Source organism: Copidosoma floridanum, unplaced genomic scaffold (assembly GCF_036245765.1).
Source record: "Copidosoma floridanum isolate Cflo_tuat_1 unplaced genomic scaffold, Cflo_Japanese_pri ptg000028l, whole genome shotgun sequence".
NCBI lineage: Eukaryota > Metazoa > Arthropoda > Insecta > Hymenoptera > Encyrtidae > Copidosoma > Copidosoma floridanum.
Genome location: NW_028321905.1, coordinates 196,403 through 222,968, shown reverse-complemented (window position 1 = coordinate 222,968; position 26,566 = coordinate 196,403). Strand labels below are relative to the sequence as shown.

At 35.4% G+C, this 26,566-nt stretch overlaps 1 protein-coding gene across 2 annotated transcripts in view; it reads left to right on the top strand.

Annotated features, from left to right (window-relative positions):
* Positions 1–25,267, top strand: part of cic (Putative transcription factor capicua) — a 1,044,991-nt gene extending 1,019,724 nt beyond the window's left edge. For both annotated transcript variants that reach the window (XM_089595817.1, XM_089595818.1), the window contains one exon: positions 24,609–25,267. In XM_089595817.1, the coding sequence (XP_089451943.1) occupies positions 24,609–24,676 (68 nt within the window). In that variant the 3' untranslated portion in view covers positions 24,677–25,267. The remainder of the gene's footprint in view (positions 1–24,608) is intronic.
* The last annotated feature ends 1,299 nt before the right edge of the window (positions 25,268–26,566 follow it).

Genomic DNA, 26,566 nt, shown 5'->3' with positions numbered 1-26,566 from the left:
GGAAAGAGTGGAACGAAGAAAAAGGAGAATTGGAACAAAAACAGAACAGGGCAGACATTTTGTAGGTAAAAGAAGGAACAGGCAAGGCAGGGGTATCAAAGTTATATTTTGGAATATACGGGGTGTAACAAAGGTCAAATCAGCCAAAAATATTCATACAAATTCGACATTATAGTGCTACAAGAAACCTGGCTATAAAAAAAACAAGGAGTGGAAGTGGTTAGGCCAATTAGATAGGAAAAACTACAATCGGAGGACTTTAACAGCAACTTGAGAGAAGAAGAGAGGAGGATCAAAAGGAGAAGTCCTAGTAGGAATCAAAAAATATATTGCAAGGATAGGAGATCTTCCAATTCAAAATTCTGATTAATGTATGAAAGAACCCGATTATGTTTATCATCGATAAAATCTTATCTAAAGTAATCTTTATATTTTTCTTAAATCTTATCAACTTGTATATTCTTTGAAATTGAAAATCTAGCTAAAATTTTCAGAATTAATATGGTAACAGTACTAGCTTCTTTGAATATTTTATCAATGTGTGCATCATAATTAACTGATTCCATGGCTTAAAAATTTAATTAAAGATTAAGTTTATTGTTCTTGTGTTTCTTTTGAGAAGTTAGCGCACGGAGTGTGCAGAGGGTGAAGCTTCACTAGTATATATTTAGGTATATATTTGGATAGGGCACTTTTCTGTACTTACGTAAAAAACCAACAAGCTAATTTATTTATGTAAGAAGCTTATGAAGATATAAAAATAGTATAACATATGTATTCGTATTTAGTCATATCTAAGGCAATTTTCTGTTGTAACGTGATAAGCTTATGAACCACGGAGAGACAGAGCTGCAGAGAATCAAAATAAACGATGACAAAGTCAATTTATCTATGTTTTAAAAATTTCGTTCCACACAATATTAATCACCTCAGTGTCATATTCATTTTCAGATTACACAAAAATACCATCCTAAGTTATACGTCTTGATAAGGCAACTCATGATAGACTATGTGAAAGCAATGGTTTCTAAAATATTGTTTTACCGTATCAAAAGTTTGATCTTGTGATTTATTTATAGTCATTGTAAAAGCTAAAAGTAAGAAATAATGCTTTCTGTATACAATGAATGGTAATGAAAGTGTATTTTCAGTATTGGAAGCTATTTTTTGTATAAAAACTCTTTGTCCAATTTTTTTTACCAGTAATAATTTTTTCCCTAATATTGAATTTAACAACTTCATTATTTTGAATCTTGTGTTATTGCATGAACCATCCAATGTACTTAAATTTCTTATTAATATAACGATTGCTTCAATTTTTAAATTAAGTTAATGAGGTCGTAGACCTTCACCAATATTATTTAGTATTTTTATCGAAAAATTTATAAATATGTATTACCGTTCAATTGGTCAACTTCTTTAAATGTTGCTTTATGAATACTGTAATTCGTCTTAAAGAATAATAATAATAATAATAATAATAATAATAATATTTCCTCGTTTTCTTTCCACGCTTTTCTCGCACTCCCTCCCTCAGCCTTCCTTCGCCACTCCTCAATTTATCCTTACGCCTACTTGCTGACCTCATTTTTTTCCATGCTTTTTTCGAGCGATTCGAACATTTATTTTACAAACAGCAATTTTTTCTGAGTTATCTGTTTTTTGTACACAATCAATATTTATAGGTGTAGGTAAGTTGAACGATTCACAAAAATTGTCATCCTTAGCAAGAATTTGAGTCATGAGCAAAGGAGCAAGATTTTTTTTATCAAAAACGATATCTTCTGAAAATGGGTCTTTTATTTATTCCAAATATTTTCACCGAAAATATTTTGGGAAAGTAAAAACCATGCTAAAAATCTTCTTTATTGACAAGGAAACATAATGATAGTAGCTTCTTTGAATGTATCGTCTATTTTAGTGTCATATTCGACCAAACCCATTGCTTTAGCAGTATCTTTAAATGCTTTATAAATAATTTCATTATAAGTTCTTAAATCTTCTAATGATGTCACATCATTAACTTTATTTAATGTTAGTTTTGAACGAAACGTTTATTATTTTTTGGAGAAACAATATTTAATCTTCCAATAGCAGTGTTTAATTAAAACAATTAACATGATGTAATTTCTGAAATAAATTAAAGTCTTGTGGGGGGTTAGCACGTAGAAGCGTAGGCACGTGTACGTGTGTGTGTATGTCGGTGAGTATGTGTACTATTATTTTTATAAAACTTAAATTGGTAAAGAAGTCTATTCGTGCTATTTTATCATTTTTTTTTTTTTAGTATTCAGTTGTACGAACAGTATATCCTTATACAGTCGTAAAAGGAAGTATCATATAGCATTAATTCACTTTGCGTTATATTTATTCTTAGAAAACGACTTATATTTTAACGTCCTGTGCTTAAATTGAAGTTGTTGAAAAAGCGTTTTTTTGTATGATTTTATTTGTGTTTTTATTTAAGAATATATTAATTCGTATAACTTTGCCACATATCTATTTATTCTTTGTACACAGTCATAACCTTGTCTCTTCTTCTGAATTGTAATATACAATTTTTACTTATTTAGTAAGCGCAAAAAAGAGGCTATTTGCAACATATTAACTGAACTAATAACGAACTAGAAATAAGGAGAATTATTGTGGCCACTTATCTTAAGTGCGCTGGCCCTCTAAGAAGAAACATAGTGTGGGGGCTACGCATTTTTAGTAACTTAAGCATAAAGCCGTACTCACGACTTTAGGTGTCTGCATAACCCTAGTCAAACCACTTCTCGATTGCTCTCATTTTCTTACTATAACTTAATATGTTTAACGTAAATAACTGTATGGTGAGGTTTTCTTATTTGCAATACAGCAAAACAATAAAGTGAATTTTTATTACTAATTTTACGTCATTCAACAAACGAAATTTCACTTGAATATTAACTTCGGCTATGTTACCATTATTAGGGATGGTAATAGAACAATATCTGTTATCCCTTTAAACATTGTACTTAACCTCAAACGCTATGTTTACTTATCAACTCATGCAAGTCTTTAAATTCTTTAAATAATAGATGTTCACCTTATACCCGTTGTATCTGATAAACTTTCTTACACATGAGTAAGTTATATTTTTTGAATGCTGAAAATTACATTAGATGGCCTACATTTGCAACTCATCTTTAAAAAATTATGTTACTGATGTGTTATCATTCAAAATAAATTATATTGGCCCTTAAGGCATTTAAAAAAATTTGTTAATATAATTAATATTATTACCATGTATATGGAGGCTAATGTTAGTACAAGTATCCGATCTTTATTGGTCTCCTTCATGTTCCATGTTTTTACTAATACTATTCAGATTTTTTTGTTCAGTGGCAGGTTTTTTGTCTGTTGTTTCGTAACTTGTTTTTTAATTTTAAGAACATAGTTAGTAAGGTCTATACGATCGCTCGGGAAGTATACCATTACAGACCTATGAAGGTCCTAAAAAGTTTACCAAAAGAGGTCCTCCTAAACCAATGTTGCAGCCTTCGTAACTTGACGATCGGGATCCTGTAGCAATGCGAGTAATATCAGCAACAACGGAGGTGATGTTTAAGGCATGTAGGGTAGGTGGCAGCAACGATCAACGCTTACAGAGCAAGTAGTAGCAGCGTATTCAAGGCCTGCAGCCTATCGCTTATTGAAGACATGGATGCACTAATCATTTTTGAAGCTGTCTCAAGCACCTGCCATGATTTTGGCTTTTGTAACAGCCAATTTTTTTTATTTCTTTCGTGGCGTTCCGTTTGGCTGCCATTTTATGCTTTCATAGCCTCCGTGTACGTACTTTGCATCGGTGTTTCGTGCAGCAAATATCACAGACTTAATCACATTACCTTGTCAATGCCACCAGCAGTGACCATTGCGTCCTAGACTATGCGATATGCTATAAAGCTACTTTTTTTTGATTCACAATCATTATTTGAAGAAAAACTTAACTTCTGTGTAGCATTGCCATAGAATAAAATAAACAGCATCTTTACGAAATCAAGAAGGTCTTCTTTGACTGGGATAGTCTGTACTGATGCTATCAGAGCAGGCCAAAGTTCATCAAGGCACGTCTTATCCGTTTAGATCTCTTTCAAATGCTTAGGAATGTAAGGCTCTCTTATAAGGGTAGAATAGCTCCTCTAAGTTCGATTGGCCTTAGCATCTGAAGTCAGTTCTTTTGAGTACAAAAAATATCGAGGGCAAGTTTAACTCTTTCTTGTGCTAGACTCGGAGTATTGACAGTGACAATGAAGTCTAGACATACTGCAGAACGGGTCATCTTGTAGGTGAGAGTTGAGCGCTCTTGAATTTTTTAAATTATTTTGACGTTTATCTTACAGCAAAATCATTTGCAGGAACAAAATTAGAGTCCTTAAGATCAACCTGAATTATCCTAGTATGTCCCTACAAGACTGTTTTTTCCACTATGTGCTCGATTAATTTAATACTGAAGGATTCCGGTTCCCGGAACAACAATGGAGCCAATGGACTGTTCGACTGAAATTTTATCAGAAAAGGTTCAATAACTTGAGCTCTAGGAACAAAAACTCTAGTTTTGCACCTAGGAGATTATCATTTAGTGCAGCTGCCACTCTGTCGAAATTCGTGTGCCCCTTATTTAATACGTAACTATTTTCTTTAGTACAGACCTGATCAACCCATGTTTTCAAGTAGGGCAACATGGCGATAGCCTTGATTCAGCCTTATCATTCTCCACCCAACGAGTAAAACGGAATGGTATAGAAAAGACTTTGGAGGACGTAGTCTTAGTTCTTTTTGGTACTCCTCGAGTATTTTAAAATTCACTGGGGACCCATTTACTGATATTTGCAGCAGTTTCTATTCAATTGAAGGATTTTAAGCATCTCTTATACCAGATATCAGATATGTAGCTATAGCATTTTGAAGAAAAACTGATATCAGGTGACGAGTACTAATTAAATCTATTGCAGGATCCCAGTATTGTACAACAAGGTCCATTTGTTTCTTTTCGGATACTTCATTTAATGTTTCATCGAACCCTACTGCAATAGGACTGCATACTTCCAACATGTCCAAAACTTGCTTTCGAAAATAAGGAGCTAATTGATAAATTGTAATGTAACCGATCTTATCTTATGGAGATGAATTTACTTTGCAATCTTACAGTCGGAAAACATAAGGAGACAAATGTAAGCACAATCTGCAGTGGCTCAGTTTTAATGTATTCTGGTTGTACATTGCAAACACCACATGGTCTCAGCCTTTGTTACCACGTCATTGAGCATGTACTTATTAATAGGTGACTGTGATCAGCTGTTGGAAATGGCTACTGGAGATGCTTCAGTGAATGCGACTGCCTGCACTACCTCTGCCACTTGACCAGGGCTTCTAAAAGCTGCAATATAACGTTGTTGGAACCTCAAATACCGTAGTTATAAAACTTAAACTGTTTCCGAGAGTAAAGTGTGAGTGGGTTGAGCTACCAAAATTTACGGCTTTCCCTTATTATTACGGCTTATTATTAAAAATCGATTAAACTAGAGATGCACGAAACTACAAAACCAACATTACTTAGTTTACATTCAAAACGAATAACTGCGAGCTTTTTATTAGTGAAGTATAGTTCTAACGTTAGAGCTCAAACAGTATTGGAGGTATCAGACGCTGATTATCGGAGCAGTCCAAGCTACTATCTTTTTCTATTTGCAATTTTACGCCAAGACCGTAGCTAACATTTTGTGTTTATCAAGTCGATTGTTCCTACTTGTCAAATATCCACGGCCAAAACTACAGAAAAGCAAATTGATAAAGTACTTACTTACTCACGGGATGTGAGATTGCAGTGAATATGACTGCAGCAGTAGATAAGGTGTTTTTTGAAGCATTCTTAAGACGCTTGCGCGTTTAACTAGCAACGTAACTCATTAGCACTCTTCAGCCCATAGAACTCATATCGATGATTTTTCTAGATAACTTGCATCGTGCACTGGAAATGACCTTTGGTAGAGCCTCAGACCACAGAAACTCTGCTTCATGAGATGGGTCAAAGGTGCACACACCTCGTAGACCACTCATGGTGATAACACTGACTTGAATCAGGTGATTAACTTGATAAGGTCGTGCCGCACAACTATTATCTACTTTCTTTGTGTTTTTTCTCTAAAAGAAAGTACTTGCCATGCTTTCTTGATCAGATCTTCAACGGCTTCTGTAAAGGGAAACAATAATAAAATAAAGGCTTAGAGCTATTTTTGTTACCACAATAAAAAAACTTTGGTCTCGAAAGCCTTCAAAGTAAAACAAATCCAAAAAAAAAGAACAAAAGAAAAAAGTTTTAAGTGATAAAAAAAGTAAACTTAGTTAAAATATGGAAATCCCTTGCTATTCAAATGAAAAATCATTTTATGTCTGATAGCACGTGTCAAGTCGGATTTTTCGGTATGGAATATTATTTTGTGAAGTAACAAAGAGATTTAATATGGTAAATAATTAAAAAGTTTTATTACGTAAATAACGTATAATATGTGTGTATGTATGTGTGTGCGTGTGTGTGAGAGATAAAATATTTATATGGATGTGTGTATTAAGGAGGTTCACTCGTATCCAACCTTTTTGACGCGCAAGATCAGCTGTGTATGTAACCTGTATGCAACATATACAGATGTAACGTGACGTACTCACAGTAGCTGCCAAAGGAAAATTATTTTATTTACTAATTTATTGCTTATTTCATAAGCCATGAATAAAGATGAGACTATAGCTGCGTAATCACCAAGTTTTTAGCTATTTTCAAAAAAATTTCCGTCGATTATCCAGATATTGCAGGTTATGCATCAGAACAGTACTAATTCTTATAAAACTGCAAGTTAAACGTTCAAAAATAAAATTATCAATATCTCAGTTTATAAGCCATAAAAGGACTTGAAATTTAAATCAAAGATTTTTCATACACTCATTCATCTCTGTTTAAAGTATTATCAGTATATTGACGTTAATTCTCTTATCGAGTGAACTTCCTTAATGCCCAAAAACTCTCTGTCTGTCACTCTAACATTACCAAGTGTCAACCACCGTGGGAAATAAAGTTATACCGTTCTGTCGTCTTACTTGATAATGCTGCTACAAACACTTCATGTCTCAATACTCCCGGTAATCACAAACTCGCGGGCTTTGGTACTCACTCACCTGTTGTGATCGTTAGTAGCTGCAGCAGAAAGGCTTGCGTTATGTCTTCCATAGAGTCCCCTAGACTGTAGAGTTCTCCGTCGCTGCATGCTTCATTGGCTCCATTTTTCGGCACCACTGCTAGGCTCTTGTCTTGTGCTCTCGGATCAGCTAGTTTTAGCGGGCTATTCTGGATGTCATGGAATATCTTGACATACGCATCGGAATGGATTGATGTCCAACGGCTTAGTTGGTTGCTTCGAATCAATCGAGTGTGTGAGCTGTTTACCCGTATCCCTTGTCATAATGTAGTTACATATATATACACATACTCCATCTAACTCTCCTACTTAGAATTCTATACTGTATTATAACTACAATCTCTTTCATCGTTTGTCTCTTTTTATCATCATGTTTCTATTTTTCTCTTCCTTCTCTTTAATCTCAATCAATTTCACCTATTTTAAGGACTGGTGATAGCGCACGCTCACAAATCTCAGAATTTATGCTGCTTCTTCTCCATAACGTTCGACAAGCACATACTAATCTCTTGTGTAAACATGAAAAATAAATATGAAACGCAAAAAATTTTTAAATCATTTTTGAAATTACATAAATTCGTCAAGAATGGGTGAAATACATACTGTGGAACACTTAAAGGCATTTCGATGGCTTCAAAGATGGCTTTTAGATATTTTTTACAGAATTCCCGTACCATTTCTAAAATTCTCGTACATTCCTCGTATTTTTCTCGGATTCATAAAATTCTCGTATTTTTCTCAGATTTTCTGGATTTTCTGTATCGGTCAATACGCTGAGGAATGTAGTTTCCTTGTTTTCTGGCTGTCGTAGGTACGCTAGGCTGAGCTAAATATTCGGGGGGCAGGGGAGAACCCCTTAATACATCACCTAAATTAGATTATAGATGGTCATTAAATTCCTGTGTATCCGGCTTGAAAAAACTATGTTCTATATTAGATAATATAAACTGTATGGTTTTTTCATCAGTTGAAGTCAGAAAAGGAAAAGGATCAAAGATGAGGAACAACTAACGTCTGAAAATAAATTCATTTCTCACATAGCACTTTGCCTAACTAACATATTTTAAAATATATGAACTCTTAGTCTAACAGACTAATGAGCCTACGTAAAGATAAGTATGCTTGAACGAAGCATATTATCGAGTTGACTGAAGTTACGCCATAGCTGTAGAATTAAAATTATTAAAATGAAGTTAAAGCCAGTAATCACTACTACCTGTTGTCACAAGCAAACGAAATTGATTGCTCAACAGCCGCAATGGCAAGTGGTTAGTACATAGCGCAATACATATGGAGCTGTATAATAGGTATGCTGAAAATACTCGCGATCCCCTGCAGTAAGCTTATTTAGTGGTAAGCTAATTCAACAGTGTCTTCTATTAACTGTGTACGAGGCTACTCACAAAAAAATAGTACAAGCTGCCATATTATAAAAAAATTGTTATTAACTGATTGTACGATCAATAGTTGCTAACGAAAAATTGTAACCCTCATTCATCAAGCGTTTAGTACCGGTGCTAATTACATCAGCCATGTGTGAAATTTTCATTTTGTCTAAATATTCTAATTGTTTCTCGTAGCTAGTGTCAACATATTATCTTCCAAAATTTTTATCCGATTTTTTAAATAAAAAGAAACCTTTAGCAGAGTCACATGTTAACAATAGTTTGAAACTTAGAAATAAATTTGAAAACTTCGTATTACCTCCTGGTTACATATTTATAAATTTAGATGTTGTTAGTCTTTTCACTATTACTAGTGAAACTCTTATAATTCAGGCAATAAAACGTTTCTGGCTACACATACGTAACAAATTAATTTATCTCTTACATAATTTTGTGACAGAATTTCTTTTCTTTCAAAGTCATTTTTTTTTTCAATGTAATAAAAAGTCTTACAAACAGATTTTTGGATCTCCTATGGGCAGTCCCATTAGTCCGATTTTATGTGACTTAGCTATGCAGTTATTGGTGACACATAGCAGTTAAAAATTATGTTTTAACGTTTCGTTTTACGTAAGATATCTTGATAATATTCTAGTATATCTTCCTACTCTTATAAAAAATTACACTTTGCATGTTTTCAATAGCTACAGTCCTGGTTTCCAATTTACTGTAAAAAAAAGTATGAACAATACCATTAATTTCTTAGATTTTCAGATTATTGTTCAACCCAATAATACTGTTATCACAAATTGGTACAGACAGCCTATACGCATTCCGGTAGATATCGCACTTTTTTATCACATCACCCAACTTGTTATAAAATAGGTATTGTTTATATCTTAGTGGATTATAGCATAAAATTGTCAGGTAAAATGTTTTATTGTGATAACTTCCAATTACAAACAAATTTTTTAACTGCTAACAATTATCTTCTCGATTTTATAGACAAATACAAAAAACGAAGGTTAAGAACTATCAGAAACTTTTATATTAATAACAACAATAACAATTCGATTGCCTCATCACATAAACTTTTCCTAAATATACCATATGTTCTTACTTCATACAACGTTACTAAACATTATTGTAAAAAAAACATTAAAGTGGTTTTTAGTATAAATAATAAGTTTAACTCTATGATTTTATTAAGTAAAGAAAAAACTGAGCGTTTTGATGAAAAAGATATTGTTCATTGTATCCTTGCCGAGAATGTGATAGTTGCTATATAGGCCAATCGTCAAGAGCTTCAAAAACTAGACTCAAGTAGCAGAATATGGATATAAGAAAAAGGAAAAAAAATTCATTATTATATACACATAGTCTTAATCTTGGACACAACATCGATTTTGATGGAGTTAGGTTAGTAGACGTTGAACCAAATTTAAAAAAACGACTTTTCTCTGATGTGATCAATAATATGATGTACATAACATGAATAGACAAACAGACATGGAAAAACTAAAAAGTTGTTGTTAACCGATTGTACCATCAATAGTTTCTAACAAAAGAATTATAACCCTAACTTGTGACGCGTTTTGCACCCGCGCGAATGATATCAGCCTCGTATAAAATTTTTATTTCGTCTTTCGTGGCCAGTATCGTACTTCGTACGCTTGTTACTTGTGACACTTGGTCTTTTATCTTTGAGTATTCACTAGCACACGTACATGCGTTGGCTGTGTATTCCGCGTCGTGTGAAATTTAAATTTACTGTGACTTAACAGCTTATACAGTGGACATATGGTAGGTGTCTTGCGCTCTTTCATTGTTTCTTTTGTTAAGAGACGCTTTTGTTTTAATTTTTATTATTGTTCTTTATTTTTAATCTTTGTAGTACCTGATAAGGGTTGAGATATTGTATTCAAACGACCGGAACGTCGACTTCTAGTTTAATAATAAAAATATTTGACAGTACCATTTGACATATTATTTCAAAATTTTATTGATTATCACTCAATGCATCTTACAACATACTATATTTCAGATTGTTTGCCGAAACATAACTTCGATACAGGATAAAATGTTTAAAATGTTAAAATTTTTATATGACTTTAAAAGTTAAAAAAATCAAAACGAAATAGCAAAGTTTTAAAAATAACATATTTATTAGCGTGACAGAATTAGATGGAAATTCCTTGAATGGAAGCCTAAAAAATTATGTGTACCAATTCTTTTTGATTGTAAACAAATACAGTATTTTCAAACATCTAAAAATAGTAGCAAATGTTCCCGAAAAGGGAGTAAAAATTGCTAAAACAGGTGTTTTGCGTCACAGAAGACAAAGATCAGGGTAAACTGGAATTGGCTTAGCTCTTTTCCTCACAAATAGTAAAGAATCGTTGCTTTTGCCCTCTTTTCCCTAATTTAATAACTTACGTTCTAACAATTAATAAAAGCTTTAATTTAGACCCATAGAAGATATACTAGCCTTTTATTTTCACACCAATTTTAGCAAGATTAGTTTGAAAGAAAAATGGCTATGAAAGATTTTTGAGCCAACATAGACTAATTTTTCTAATGTGCTTTTTGTTTATCGAAAGTTATTTTACTACAAGCCTGGGTGAAGCTCGGACTTATGAAGCTGCCTGATACTATGGAAGAAATACATCAATAGAAACAGAATTTTTTGCTGCAGCTAGTAGGCTGGGTAGTAAAAGAAACTGTCGTAGATCACTACCAAAGGACTTGCCTTCTTTCCACAACCAAGCTTTTAAAAATGAAAGCTTACTAGCTGGAACAAAAAATGCAATTCTGCCTATTAATTTGATCCATACTTCAGTACGGTTCGATGAAATGGCCTTTAAGCATGTTCGCCCAAATCTCTTTTATAGGTATTTTACTAAAATACTTTTTACTACTTCTTTTAGCAGTATGCTAAAAATTTACAACCAATCTTACAAAAATTTAGTAAACACGGTTACTGCTATAATACCTTCTTGGAATTACAAAAAAAAAAAAAAAAAAAAAAAAAAAAAAGAAAATGTATATAGAATAATGCATGGGAAAAAGACAAACAAAATGAATTTTGGTTGATCTTAATTGGTCCAGTGGTTTCTACAGAATGCAAAAAACCTCGTTTTTTAAGCAAACACTCCAAAGTAATGAGTTTTTTTTTTGCATAAATTTTAAGGGCTGAAATTTGGCAGCTTTGTAACTTTAGTAATCTCTAATAACTATACCAAATTTCAGCAAGATCAGACGGATAGTTTTTGGCAAACTGCAGCTAAGTGCAATGCCATAGCTGCTAATACACAGGCTACGTACACTCTCTCAGGCTCGATTCTGGTGTTAGTGATGGCGTACGTTTTAACTGCAATCGCTTTTAACAACAATGGTGTATTGGGAGCGAATAACCAGCTTCCACACTGTAAAAAACTTCAATACTTTGGTAAATTGAAGAGTTAGTATTAAAGAATATGATCCTGCAAAAAATTGTATCTAACGTTGGAAGCAACTTTTTTGAAGCCGTTTCGCCTAAGTACCTTTTTTTGCATTCAGCTGCAGTTTGCAAAAACTATCTATCTGATCTTGCTAAAATTTAGTGTAGTTGTTAAAGATCACTAAAGCTACAACTCTGCCAAGTTTCAGCCCTTAATATTAATGAAAAAAAAAAGTTATTATTTTGGAATATTTGCTCAAAAACAAGGTTTTTTGCATTTTGCAGAGAACACTGGACCAATTGAAATTAATCGGAATTTATTTTGTTCATTTTTTTCCACACATACTTATATATATATGGCTTACTGTTCATTTTCAACTTTAAAAACCGTGTTTTACTATTTATGCCATTTTTTTAGGCCTTGAAGGAAAATATTTTTGTTCGATTGTATTACAATCGATTACCTTTTTTAAATTCTCTAAAGCATATTTTTTTCGAGTTACTCTAAATTTTATGAAAAATTATGGACATTTTAGCTAATTCGTTCACACTATTGGGTCACCCTGATTCCCTAAACTTTCTACAGTTTTTTCCATTTTTACCATTTTTTGATAGCCTGTGTTACGACTTTCAGCAGTTAAAAAGTATTAAAATCTTTTATACTCAACAAAAACTAGTTTAATGGATCTTTTTTTTTTTATCTTAAAAATTGTATAGTCAAGAAAACGAAATCTATCACGTTATGTCTAAAAAAAATGGGACTATAAAGATGAAAAGAGAATAAATGTTTTCTATAAATATAACAATATGATTGATTGCACAGACACATATCCACGCACACATACAGCAGAAGAGACAAAGAAAAGAAGACTCACATAAAGGAACATTTTTATCACAGTGATATATTCAGATCTCAAATTAAAAAAGATATGATGGCTTTTCATCTTAACGCGTGATTATTCAGTGTCAAAACTTCTAGTATACAGGATCAAACAATAACATTTATCTAAAATTTTTACTTAGTTTAGATTTTAAATACGAAAAAAAGTATATTCACGTAATACTTACTTAGTAAGTAAGTCCTTAAGATATTAAATCCTTCAAGTAACTGTTATGTAAAATAACCATGAAAAGAAAAATATGGACTTAAACATAATTGATTTTCAAAAACCTCAAAGTCACTACATATTAGCAAATTGTCACGTACGATATCATAGCTACACGTACGTGCGCCCCCTCTTTTTGGGGCCTACTACAGATGATTGTAGTGGGAGAGAGCAAAGCGATAAGCCGATAGGATGCTGAAAGGAGCGCTCTCTCTGGCTGGAACCGTCAAGGACGAAGGTCGTACACACGCGACGCGCTCTTCTCTCGTTTTTGCATTAATAAAGACGTTGATACTGGTTCCTCGACTATTTACTTCGTGCGCACCCCAAGACCATAGAATCCTACGCAACAGTTTTGGTGTCAGAAGTGGGATGGTCATCGCGATTAAATAAAAATAAAATTTTTTTTCGGTTTTTGTTGACGATAAAATATCGACTCTCGCGATTTTTGGGAAACACACATAGTGTCGTGCCACGAAGTGAACTAGGAACTGCTACGAGAGAAATTAGCGGAGCGAGGAGTTGCTGAAGTACGAAAAAAAAAAAGCAGCTTCAATCAAGGACCAAGGCGGAGGATACCCGGGACTACGATAGAAATCAAGCAACAAGGATGATAAAGATCTTGGTCGCCATTATTCTAGCCGGGAGCATATGGTAAGTACTTGAGATTCATAAATAAATAAATATATTTAACTGTCCAAGGGGTCCTGTTAAAATTTTTTAGTGCGTTATAAATTTTTTGCTATATCGGTTTTGCGTTCGGTATCCTCCTCATAGTATTGGCGGTGCGTCATTAAGGTAATTTTTCGTGAGTCAGGAAAATTTCGGACCGTAAAAATAAATTGGTCAGATTGAAAGTAAGAAAATAATAAATAAATAAATAATAAATTAGACACACGGTAAATGTTAAAGTAAAGCGGTTTTGTCATCGTGAGATAGGAACGCAAAGAATCGTACAGAAATTTACTTATAAGTGTTTAAGCGCTCTCATACAGACAGGAAAGAAAGAATTTCAAAAAAAAAAGAATAATAAAGAACCTACGATGGAAAACTTCGATGAAGCACACAGTGATGTAGTAAGTGTTAGGGAGGACGAAATTCCCTCGTATCCGGAAAATGAGTCGGAGTCAGAAATACTGACCGTATTTTTAGAGCACAGCCCCGAAACTCAAATGGAATGGGAAAAAATGGGTAAGAAACAGCGTATGCTAATGTTGAAGTTTTTGAAAAAAATGAAACCTGGGGTAATTAGGGAGAAAGTTTCACAAACAACGTCATGCATAACGGGGGTGGGTGCAGAATATTCAAACACCGTAAGAAACGACGCTGCGAATACGTCACCCTTAAAGAATGCAGATTATACAGCCGGAAATGGGATGAGCGAAATTTCGAGGGACGTAAACTCGTACTCGAAAGATAGGTTCGATTGCAAAGATACACATGATACGCTTCAACATGCGTTCAGACGAGGAGAAAAACAAGCGGCGCAGCAAACAGCACAGCAATGCGTGACTCAGTTTTCGGAGGAAGCACTTACACAAAATTGTAGGGAATTAGTATTTGGCCATAAAAACAATTGGAACTTACCGTCAAGGACGTTGGAAGAAATAAGAATGTATGGGGGGCAGCAAACGGGAATCCCAAATTTTTCGGGCGCAAGGATGCAGGACGCTGGACCCAGCTACGAACCCACGGGCCCAATAAATGAAAGGGTGAGAGGCCAACCGATAGCACCGTCATCTATATGGCCGTTTCGGGATAATAACATGCACGGGGAATACATTTTGCGAGAGCAGCAACATCAAGCGCAGCCAAATCCGACTTATATAAACCCTATCATGAGTCAACAGCGAGTGGAAAACACGCACCCTGTCAGCATACACTATAGTGCACTGTCCCATGTCAACAGCGCGGCGAGTGGCATCCCTATATTCAACGGGGATCCAATAAACTTTCCGCTTTTTGAACAGATGGTGAGGACAGCAAATCTAGCAGTTCCGCCGCAATATGAAAAATACTTTATTGGTACGTTAGGCGGTAAACTTAGGGGGATGGCGGCAGATCAATTTTGCACCCGGTTATCACTGTTTAATACCGTAGACGCATTTTTACTTGCGCTGTCACGGCGATTCGGGAGCATGGGAGGCATAGATACACAGCTAGCCCAACTCAAGTCACTGACTCAACTGAATAGCGAGTCAGTTATTCAGTACTGCAGCCGGGTGCAACGGTTGCATAATAGAATAATGATGACCCATGACGCCAACCCACAGCTGTCCCAGATTCAAAAAAAATGCCCTAAAACAATCTGCGGATAGAGAGTCAGCGAAACAGTTTATATATGGGTTGAAAGCGCCATACAATTGGAACGTGGCCGGGGTAAAACCTGCAACACTGGAGGAGGCTATTGAAGCGGCTATAGATGTAGATAACGAGTTAAGTTTACGTCAAATGGCACCTAATGATTTTAGCACATATGCAACACGGGAGAGTTGTTTTGGTAAGAGGAATCCAAGGATAGGCATGGTAATCAGCGATGCGCCGGAGGGAAAGAGCGATACGGACGAATGGGACGGCATCAAAGATGTTAAGTGGTGCTCATATTGTCAGGAGCACTGTCTGCACTCTACGAGCGGGTGCGAAAAGCTATGGAGGGACGCGAAAAACGGAAGAATAAAAGACCCCGATAGGCCCGAAACAGAACCACCCAAGAGACTAACAGAGATAAGGGACAAAAATGAAGGAAGACCTGCGTACAATGATCAGGCACCTAATGTGCAGTATAGTGACCCTGACCCTAGAAATTACCATAACAAACATAATAGCTACACATCCAATTATAATAATTATAACAATAATAATAGAAACTTCAATGGCAACAATAGTCGCCCTCCGGCGAATAATAACAGGAACAATAATAGGCAATTCAAAGAGAACAGGAATTTTAATGGTCGAAATAGGGGAAATAATTATGCACCCAATAATAATTATAATAATCATAATCAACGACGAGAAAATAATTACAATAATTACGCACCCGGTAATAACAATTATAACAGTTATAATCAGCAACGAGAAAACAATTATAACAATTACGCGCCCGGCAATGACAATTATAACAATTATAATCAGCGACGGGAAAATAATTATAATAACTATGGACCCAGGGACAACAATTACAGCCTTAACAATCAAAGAGGAAACCAAAATAATCAATACAATCATGAGAAAAATACGAGAACAGACGGGTCACGCGCGGAAAATTTAAACTCCCAGGATGCTCGATGCGCTCCCCAAGCGTCGGGCATCCCCCAGTAGATAGGAAGATAAGAAAAACACTTGACAGCAGAAAAACGGCAAACGTAAAGGTAAGAGAGTCGCTAGCTGCGAGTGTAAGAGTTGATATGACGACAAGGAGAGATAATTTGCCTCAAAACAGCCCTCAAATAGAAGTAGGACGAAGCAATAACGGAAGCGAGCCTCAGCGTGAAGCAAGAATAAATATATTTCTAGCAGGTAGGACACCCCCTTCGGTATTTATGACAAGCACTCAACTAAGAGGGGGGGAAGCAAAATTCTATGCGGACACAGGAGCTGAAATTTCTATTATAAAGGAAGACAGTATTCTTCCAAATGCATTCTTTGACGTGAGGAACCGAGTAAGAATTGTAGGTGTTACGCACGGAGAGCGTAGCACTTTAGGTGTAGTTGAAATACCACTGAATGGCCTTATGTGTAGGTTGCATGTGGTCCCACGCGACTTCCCAATAGATGGGGAAGGTATTATTGGATGGGACATTTTTAAGTTATATCAAGGTCGCATAAGCGCGGCAGAAAATATTTTTGAATTAGGAGGAATGAAAATTAATTTAATCGAGCCAGAGATGCTCGAGATTCTTGCTAGGTCAAGGCAAGTTATATATGCCCGTGTCGGGGTAAATAGCGAAAAAATAAAAGTAGGGTGGGTTCCTTTGCAAAGAATGAGAGAAGGGGTTTTATTCGGAAATTTTATAGCCACAAATAATAGTGGAAAAGTTTATGCTGAGTGTGTAAACACACTAAATGAAACAATAAGCATACCTGTACCGGAAATAGAGTTATTAGAATGCGAAGTGATGCGAGAGGCCGATCCATTTAGCGTCGAAGGGGACGACGCTCGGGGCGTTAATGAGGCAATTATAAGACTTTTTGAGGCAGATGGCCAAGAAAGGAGAAAAATTAACAAAGTTCAATATGGCGTTACAAATAATTATACAAGTGGCGGGTCCAATAGTGATTTCAAGGACACTGACAATTTAAGTAGGTTGTCGGATAAAGGAAAAATAGCGAGAATCGATAAAATAATGCAGCTTATTGATGTTTCAAGTTGCAACGAGGAAGAAAAATCACACGTCCGGAAACTCATAGAGTATAATCCGTTTGTATTTGGCCTAGATGGAGAACCACTGAAAGCAACTCATATATTGAAACACCGCATCATAACTACGACGGACAAGCCCGTGACGGCGAAGCGCTATAGGTACCCACCAGCGCTAAGAGAACAGATGAAAAAAGAGATAGAGAAATTGCTCGAGCAAGGAATCGTCGAGCCTTCGAAATCACCATACAATTCTAACATGTGGATTGTACCCAAGCATGCGGGGCCGGACGGGGAGAAACGTTGGCGCGTGGTAACTGATTTTAGGCAGCTCAATGAAATAACTGTAGGAAGTTGCCATCCCTTACCATTCCAAAGTGATATACTCGAGCATTTAGCGTCAGCTCGATACATTACAGTAGTCGATCTAAAACAGGGATTTTTCCAAATAGAAATTCATGAGGATGACGCACACAAAACAGCGTTTTCTGGGCCAGACGGTCATTATCAGTATAAGAGAATGCCAATGGGGTGTACGGACTCGCCGAATACATTTTTGAGAGCGATGTCACTCGCGTTGGCGGGTCTACAAGGTCATGAAATCGAAGTGTATTTGGATGATATCATGGTGTTTGCTCCGAACCTCGAAGAGCACGAGAGGCGTTTTATTAGACTTTTAAAGCGGCTTTCGGAAGCAAACTTGACAATTGAGCCGAAAAAATGCCAATTTTTGAAACGCGAAGCGAAAGTACTGGGACACGTAGTAGGAAACGGACAAATAAAAACAGATCCAAAAAAAATCGAAGCAGCGAGGAAATATCCGAGACCTACGAATGCAAAGAAAATCAAACAATTTCTTGGATTTGTCGAATATTATAGACGATTTATCCAGAATTATGCAAAAATTGCTCAGCCGCTCTCCAAACTCTTGAGAAAAGAAACAGAGTTCAAATGGGAAGAGCAGCAGGAGCAAGCTTTCAAAACATTAGTTGACGCATTATGTAGTGAGCCGGTACTTATTGCACCAAATCTAGACAAGCCTTTTATAGTCACAACAGATGCATCAGACTACGCAATAGGAGCAATATTAAGCCAAGGCGAGTTGGGTAAAGATAGACCGTGTGAATATGCTTCACGATGCCTTCGAGGGAGCGAATTACGCTACCCAACGTATGATAAGGAGCTGTTGGCTATAGTGTTTGCAAAAGAACAGTTTCGGCCGTACTTATTTGGGCGCAAATTTACAGTGGTCACGGATCATGAGCCATTAAAACATTACCACACGTCAAAGAAGCCCGACATAAGGTTTAATAGGCTAAAAGCGGAGCTACGAGGCTACGAATTTGACGTAGTATATCGGCCAGGCATTTCGAACAAAGCACCCGACGCACTCTCTCGAAATCCAGTAATAGGAGAGGGAGAAATAAACACTGAGCGGCCACGCCAAGAACTGTATCAGCTGGCGGACGAACAGGAGAAAGAAGGACTAGCCGATAGCGATGGGCCTCCAGCGCGCATTTTTAAAATACGAGCGACCCGTAAACAGCGTACTCAGGGAAATACTAAAAAGGGGAAAATCATTTACTCTGATTCAGAGGATTCGGATAAAAAAGTACAGAGAAAAAAACAAAATTTGGATGAATGGAAAGAAAATAAGTATGAAACGAAAATAGATGGTCAAGCTGATGGTGAGGGAGATTCCGAATCCGAGGAAAAAGTAGGAACAAACGAAAAATTAAGCAGGAAAATAAAGAAAACAGTGAGAAAAAGAGGTCGCCCAAGAAAGAATATTATAGTTAGCAATTTAAAAACAGAAACAGATACGGAACGCAACGAGATTTCGTCAAAAGACGTTATTGTTGCAAATTGCGGAACACCAGTAATAATGAATAGCGAATCAGAAAATCACAATACGGGACTCGATGATTGGGGCTGGCAGCTGATACAAGCAAGCTTGGCGGCCGAAGAGGCGAGGAGAGTGAAAGGCACCCGAAAGTTAACGGAAGCAAACGAGGTAGATGGAAGCATCGTAACATTTGGGAAAGGTGGTTTTGAAGGCAGAGGTGTTAAAGCGTCGGAGAGAGCCGATCAAGCACGAGAAAGATCGAGAGAAGAAGAGAGTGAAGGAGAGACACCACAGTACGAGCATACAGCAAATGAGCCGCTCACTGACGGTACTTATGAATGTAATAAAAGGGAGAAAAAAAAAAAATTATATGAGGGACGGAATGAAAATAAGCTCGATATGGAAATAGAAGGCACAGGTTCGGATGCATCAGATGATGAAATTGAAAAAATGACGAGACCAATCGCTACGGCAGGGGATGATCCTATTTCCCAAGGAATGACGGACGGGAAAATAGGTTATATTATGAAAGAACCGGGGTTTCGAAGGGGAGTAAAAACAACGAGTACACCAGCAGCAGTACTATTCGAGGAGAGAAAACGAAAATTGCGCAAGAGACAAATGGACACATTAAACAGACAAAAGCCGAATTTTTCGATTACGCCGACAATAATGAGCCCTTCGAAGGAAATAATAATAGCTAATTGTGATACGCCACAAACGTCAAATAGTACAACGGCACAAAACACGGAAGAAGTAGAACATAGGTCAGCAGAGCTCTCAGTGAGCGCGGAAACAAATTTCGCTCCAACAAAAGAAGCAGACAAGGAACCGGATATACACGATTTGTTAGAGGGAAGATCAGACGAACTGCGGGCACAAGTTATGATTGACGTAAGAAGGCGAGATGTAGAAGGAAGGCCGGGAATGAGGATCGACGTATGGGAGCCCAACGAAAAGCGCATAAGGCCCCCACCTGAACCACCACCCCCACCAGACCCTTAAAGCCACTGTAAGCCATTGACTGAAAAGAGTACAATGACGATAGTAATAACAATATTGATAATGTTAATAATAATGATTGTAATATTAATAATAATAATGATGACAGAAGCAATACACAATGTAAGAATAATAAAGCTAGTACACTGATATAGTATATTTTATAGAAGACAGGATGAACAGAAACATACGGGTATAAATATACATAGGGAAAAGCGTTAGTTTTCAGTAATTCGTGGCCCTCGGACGAGCCGCGAGTGAACAACAAATTATAATTGAAATATAATTGAGAAAATATAAAATAACTAATATCTGCGTAACCATAAGATACTTTGTACAATTAACCCACCCCCTTGTAAAGAAAGAATATTGATAAAATACTTACAAAAATTTAGTTTTCTTAAATTTTCGCGGCCCCCGGACGCGCCGCGAAAAAAAAAATGAGCTGACGGAGGCAGGTAAATAAACAATAACGTTAGGACCGAAGAAAAACGGAAACACATATATGCACACTGGTAAAGGCAGGGAGTTATAAAAATAACATACGACTGATATGAGAACAAAAAATAAAGCATACAAGATGCGCGCGTGGCATTCTCTAACAAAAAATGTAACAGAAAGAATTTATAATAAGAATAATAACAATAATAGTCAGAGTTATGTAATAATGACGATGAAAATAACAATAAGGTAATTAACAGGTAGCATTACCAAAACAAAAGCGAGGAGCTACAATTAACAAAAAATTATACAACACGTATAAAAATATTAACATTAGGCTGCAAGCATGGAAGATACAGGTTGGAATAGACAAAAAAAAAATAAATTAAAAGGCAGAGAAGAGTCCGAAAAGAATATCAATCAGATTTTAGGTAACACGACTTATTGTTGTTGTTGCTGAACAGTGTGATCCCCTAAAGCAATCACATTCGCGTCGTTTAAGACCACCCCTTCCTTCCTCGAAGATATCCTAAAATACCCCACTACTCTCAGCAATTCCACAAAGATCCTTCCAGCACGTACCTGGAGCAATTGAAAGCAATTCTCGTGAACGACGGAGGCCCATGGACTGCACAGTGAACTCCCTTAGCTGACGCTAGTATCCGGGAGAGCACAAGCAAGTAATGCATTAAAATTAACAAAAAAAAATCAACAAAACGGATTACTCAGATACGAGAATGACGTTAGAGAAATAACTAGCAATGCTGCTGAAAACAACCCCAACGATTTCTGCTGAGATGAACCCGTCCAGTACCTCATGGCGTGGGGCATACCAAAGACTCGCGGAGATTACGGTGACGAAAAACTACTAGGAACAGCAGAAAAAAAAAAAAAGAATAAAAAAGCAAAACAAAGCAAAAAAAATAAACAAAAACAAAAAAATCAAAAAAGATGGGAATGGTGATTAAGTAGTCACCAACCTGGGCAAACATAGTGGCTACGGCACGCAAAATGAAGTATATGAATCTATAAAAAGCCACAATACAAGCTAGCGAAAAGGGAGAGAAGAAAGTGGAAAATAATAATTGCAGTGAATGGGCACAAGCACTGTCGGATTATCGAAATCTATAAGGCTCCATCATAATTCCTTTTCCATACATGACACACAAAAACGGAAGGAAGGGAGCGGAAAATTTTACGAACAGAAAATCGGACAGATTAATATAAGCCAATTGAGTCTTGGGCACAAGATTGACAATCTTTGCGGACTCGCCTCTGTTGGAGTATAATTATAATTAAATGTGTTAATAAAGTGAACTTATTGAATTACCAACAAGAATGAGAAATATAAAAAAAAAATTATAAAAACAATAAAGACAGAGTAAGAAAATATTAGGCATGTGGCAACAAGGAAGCGTAGTCGTAGTAAAATAGCGAGAAATAGATTTATGTATACTGTATAGCGTGTGAGAAAACAGATATCTGTAAAGAGAGTGCCACACTCGCAACTGAAAATAAGCACACGGTTCTTGAATGGTAAATGCATAGGGTAGCGTCATAGTCGAGTAAAGCTCCTTCCAGGTACATATATGTGCGTGAGCGTAGATGTAGGAAAATAGAACGTTAACAAAGACGACACAGCCAACCGCTCTCTTTTCTCGCCCCTCACTCTCTCTACTGCGGTTCTTAAAAGATGTCAAAAACAAGAATATACCCGCGGGAATAGAGAAGGATATACGAAATAAGAAACCATTACGGTGGAGTGTATCACCCAGCATACGAATACGAGGAAGTGCAAATAAAAGGAGAACTGTCAGGCTACAAGGGTTAACCGTGGACGGTGGCGGAAATATTATTAGGCACGGCGGTAAATTCGTTCGGGTTCCTAAAATGGGGGGGCCCCTTAATACTAAATTTGGCTAGAATGCTTACAGGTAAAAGGAACCGTTTCGGAAGCGAAGGCGCAGCGGCGGGTGCAGTGACAGCGCAACCAATAATGCTACAGACCATACAAAGACCAGTCGCATCGCAAAACCAAGTACGCCTAGCGGTCAGAAGTGCACCTCCGGCAGCTGAAAAAACAAAACGTCCTCGTGCATAAGAGGATATATATATATATAAAAAAAAAAAGGAAATAATTTTTAATTAAATTTTGTATACATACATAAATCTAGGTTACGTTTGTTTATTATAATTTAGTTACCATATTTACGAACAAAAATGCATTATGTGAAAATATCTAACAGGCTCGTAGCACAGCCAACTGTAACAATAACACGAATCAAAAACATTAAAAGAATGATCGAATCAACAGTAGGAAAATAAGTAATATTATACGATACATTATAACATACTGTAATGCCATATTTTACAAGTTTAACATGGATAACCTACAGTGGGATTAAATATTTAGTTAATAATTAGTAGAAATAACTTGAAGATTATTACACTCTATGAATTTATAAATGAGAATTTTGCAATATTGCACTGTATTATAAAGGGAGAAGAGCGTGAACAAAAACAATAAATGCATACACAAAAAAACAATTTAGCGAATTTGTGTAAAGGAGGATCAAGGACATGTTTTTTTTTTCTCTCAACCTTTTTACTCCTACGTTAGAAATCTCACATACAATATAAACAACATTACACGAACATTACTCTAGCACAAACATGTAAATTAAAAAGGGAAATCGCCATCGAGGACGATAGCGGCGCGGCCTCGGACGTGTCACGTACGATATCATAGCTACACGTACGTGCGCCCCCTCTTTTTGGGGCCTACTACAGATGATTGTAGTGGGAGAGAGCAAAGCGATAAGCCGATAGGATGCTGAAAGGAGCGCTCTCTCTGGCTGGAACCGTCAAGGACGAAGGTCGTACACACGCGACGCGCTCTTCTCTCGTTTTTGCATTAATAAAGACGTTGATACTGGTTCCTCGACTATTTACTTCGTGCGCACCCCAAGACCATAGAATCCTACGCAACAAAATCATTTAAATCTTGAACTTTTTTCCATGGTCAAAATGAATGTACCACGCATAACAAAGTTAGTGGAGAAAATTTTGAGGTGTAACTAATCATATATCTTACCTCTTATACACAAATATATTCACATATCAATCCTTAGAGTCTTTATGCGTTGATTTCAAGAAAAATAGATTTTTTTTCAAATTATAATATAAAAATCATATGATAATAATGATCCAGTAAAAAATTAGCTATTGAGGACCAACAGGCTTAAGAAACTAATAAAATAAACACTAAAAAAAAGTTAGAACAGTTTATTAGCAATAGTAGAAATTCATATACAAAGCTAACTTTCTATGTTTATTAAAAATGGATTACAGAAACCCTGAGAAATTACTGGCAACATATAGGCACTTGTACAGCTATATACACTGATACTTTTACTTTAAATTTAAGTGTATTTTTTTGCAAATATTTTATTTTCTTGGATTGCTTATACATATGATTGTAAAAAATCTTTTAAAAACTAAGAAATTACTACCTTTAAAAGTTGATTTTTAGACTTCATTTCAAAATAAAACTAGTAAGTGGAATCTGAAGTTTTTTTAGTGGTGGTAGGAGTTAAAAAACCGAATACAAGCAACATTGTGTGAAAATCTGTTACGAAAATTAAAAAGTGCTTTAGTTTGAGATAACTCCAAGAGACATATTCGTAACATGTTACGATGATATGAAAGAATATTTTTTTTATAACTTAGTTTTCTGTATATTACCAAGCAGACATTTGTTAATATTATATTTTCCAGTTGAAATATATACAATTTCAAAGTGTTAATTTTTTTTCCAGGTGGTTCACCAAAATTGTCATCTGTAAACATTTGTACATCAGTACCCATCTTTAGTAATGGAAGCTAACACCTGAAAATTGACTGTGATAATTATTTACCATGCATAGAAACGAGGCAACATAATTACGTTTTTATATTAAAAAATTACTGTTTTTATTAGGAGTTGCTTTGTATCATGCTTCATTTCATTATTTATGATGTCATAGATGCGAGATTACGCAATTAGTCAGCTACATATTGAAAACTATCATTAATTGTTTATGAAGTTAATGAAGTATCAGAAATGATATATTGTATACTTAAATACGTGACAACCATCGTATATTGTTAAAATGCTTTTGTTAGCACAATACTAGGCTGAAATTTTTCTTAAAAAGACGCAAAGAAGTACTAGTATTAAAAATCTTTGATCAGTGTAAAACTTTTTTGTTTTATCCACATTTTATTAGAATTACAGTAGTTCAATGTAAATAAGTACTGCTACTATATTTGAATCATCTCTTTTTTGTTCTTTTATTACGATATATATAAATGTAAACATTACATCATAGTACAGTCTTTTACAAGTCCTGTTTTTTTCTGATAATTACTGTAAAACTTTTATTGTCTTACAAAAGATCGTAAAAAAATATAATAAAGAATTCTTTTATTATCTAAACTTTACTGGCATTATATTTTATTTCTAATAAAGTACCTAATCCCATTTTTTGCCTCAAAATAAGAAATGGAAATTTTTTACACATTATTGTTGTCCAGAAATACTAAATTCACAGTTTTATTAAACTCTTACTCATTTATTGTAAATGTATCAATATTACTATGACTTCTAACTCACCGTTATAATGAGATGTATTTTTCAAATCTATAGCATTGCGCGTATTAGATAGTATAACCTCAAAACAAAGTAAGCTTAAAGAAACATTATATTTTATAATTTCTATTATTGTCTTTTTCTTAATTTTTATGTTTACAGCTAACAAAAATCAAACCTAACTTAACTAAATTTAAATGTCTTACTTGCACTTCACCACTATCAATAACAATTTATACTATTTATTTATGACTAAACATCTGAATCAGTTAAAAAAAAATTAGCTCATGATGATCAGCTTACATTCAGGTGTATATTTCCATGCTACCACTAAGTTCAAAGGTATGTTCTTAATAACAATTTATTCTCAATACTTTCATATGATTAAGTTTAATCTTTTTTGCAAAGAGATGAGAGCAAAATTTTGATTTTAGAAACGTGTACGGTCCGTATGTTGAGCTATTAAAAGCTTGGCTTTTTTCCACTAAAAGAAGACAAAAATGAAAGAGAGCACCTCCTAAAGTTACGCATGATATTCAATATCAGACTTAGTTTATACTATGATAATACATACTTGAATCCCATACTCTGGAAAGCTATACGTTATGTACTAAATAGATTATGGTATCGACACTCCAGACAAAGACTATGCCCTTTTTTTGGTCTCAGACGAAGACCATAGCCCTGGGCTAAAACTATGCCCGCATACAGACGAAAACTGAGTTCAAAAACATCCAAGTATTACTTACTGACCCCTCTTGCGTAGTACTTACCCTAAAACAAACAAAAACCTTCAGATTTGCTAATTCATGCTTGTAGCGGCTAACAGCCACTAGTAAGCTCGAAGAAGCTCACGAATACGAAGCTCCTGAAAATGATTTAACAATATATATGTTAGATATTAAAGTATCTATGGATGCCTTTGTAAGAAAAAAACAACATGTCATCATTATTCTTAGCAGATTTAGCAGCGTCAGTATTTGGAGTTTAAGTAAGTGTTTAAAAAAAAAAAAGAATAAGCTTTTTCAAAAAATTTTGTGAAGTGTAAAACTGATATAAAAACTGTAGACAACAATGACTATATAAATATATTCGACTATGGATCTAATTGAAAACACAAATATAGGTGAGCTTAAACAAATTTCA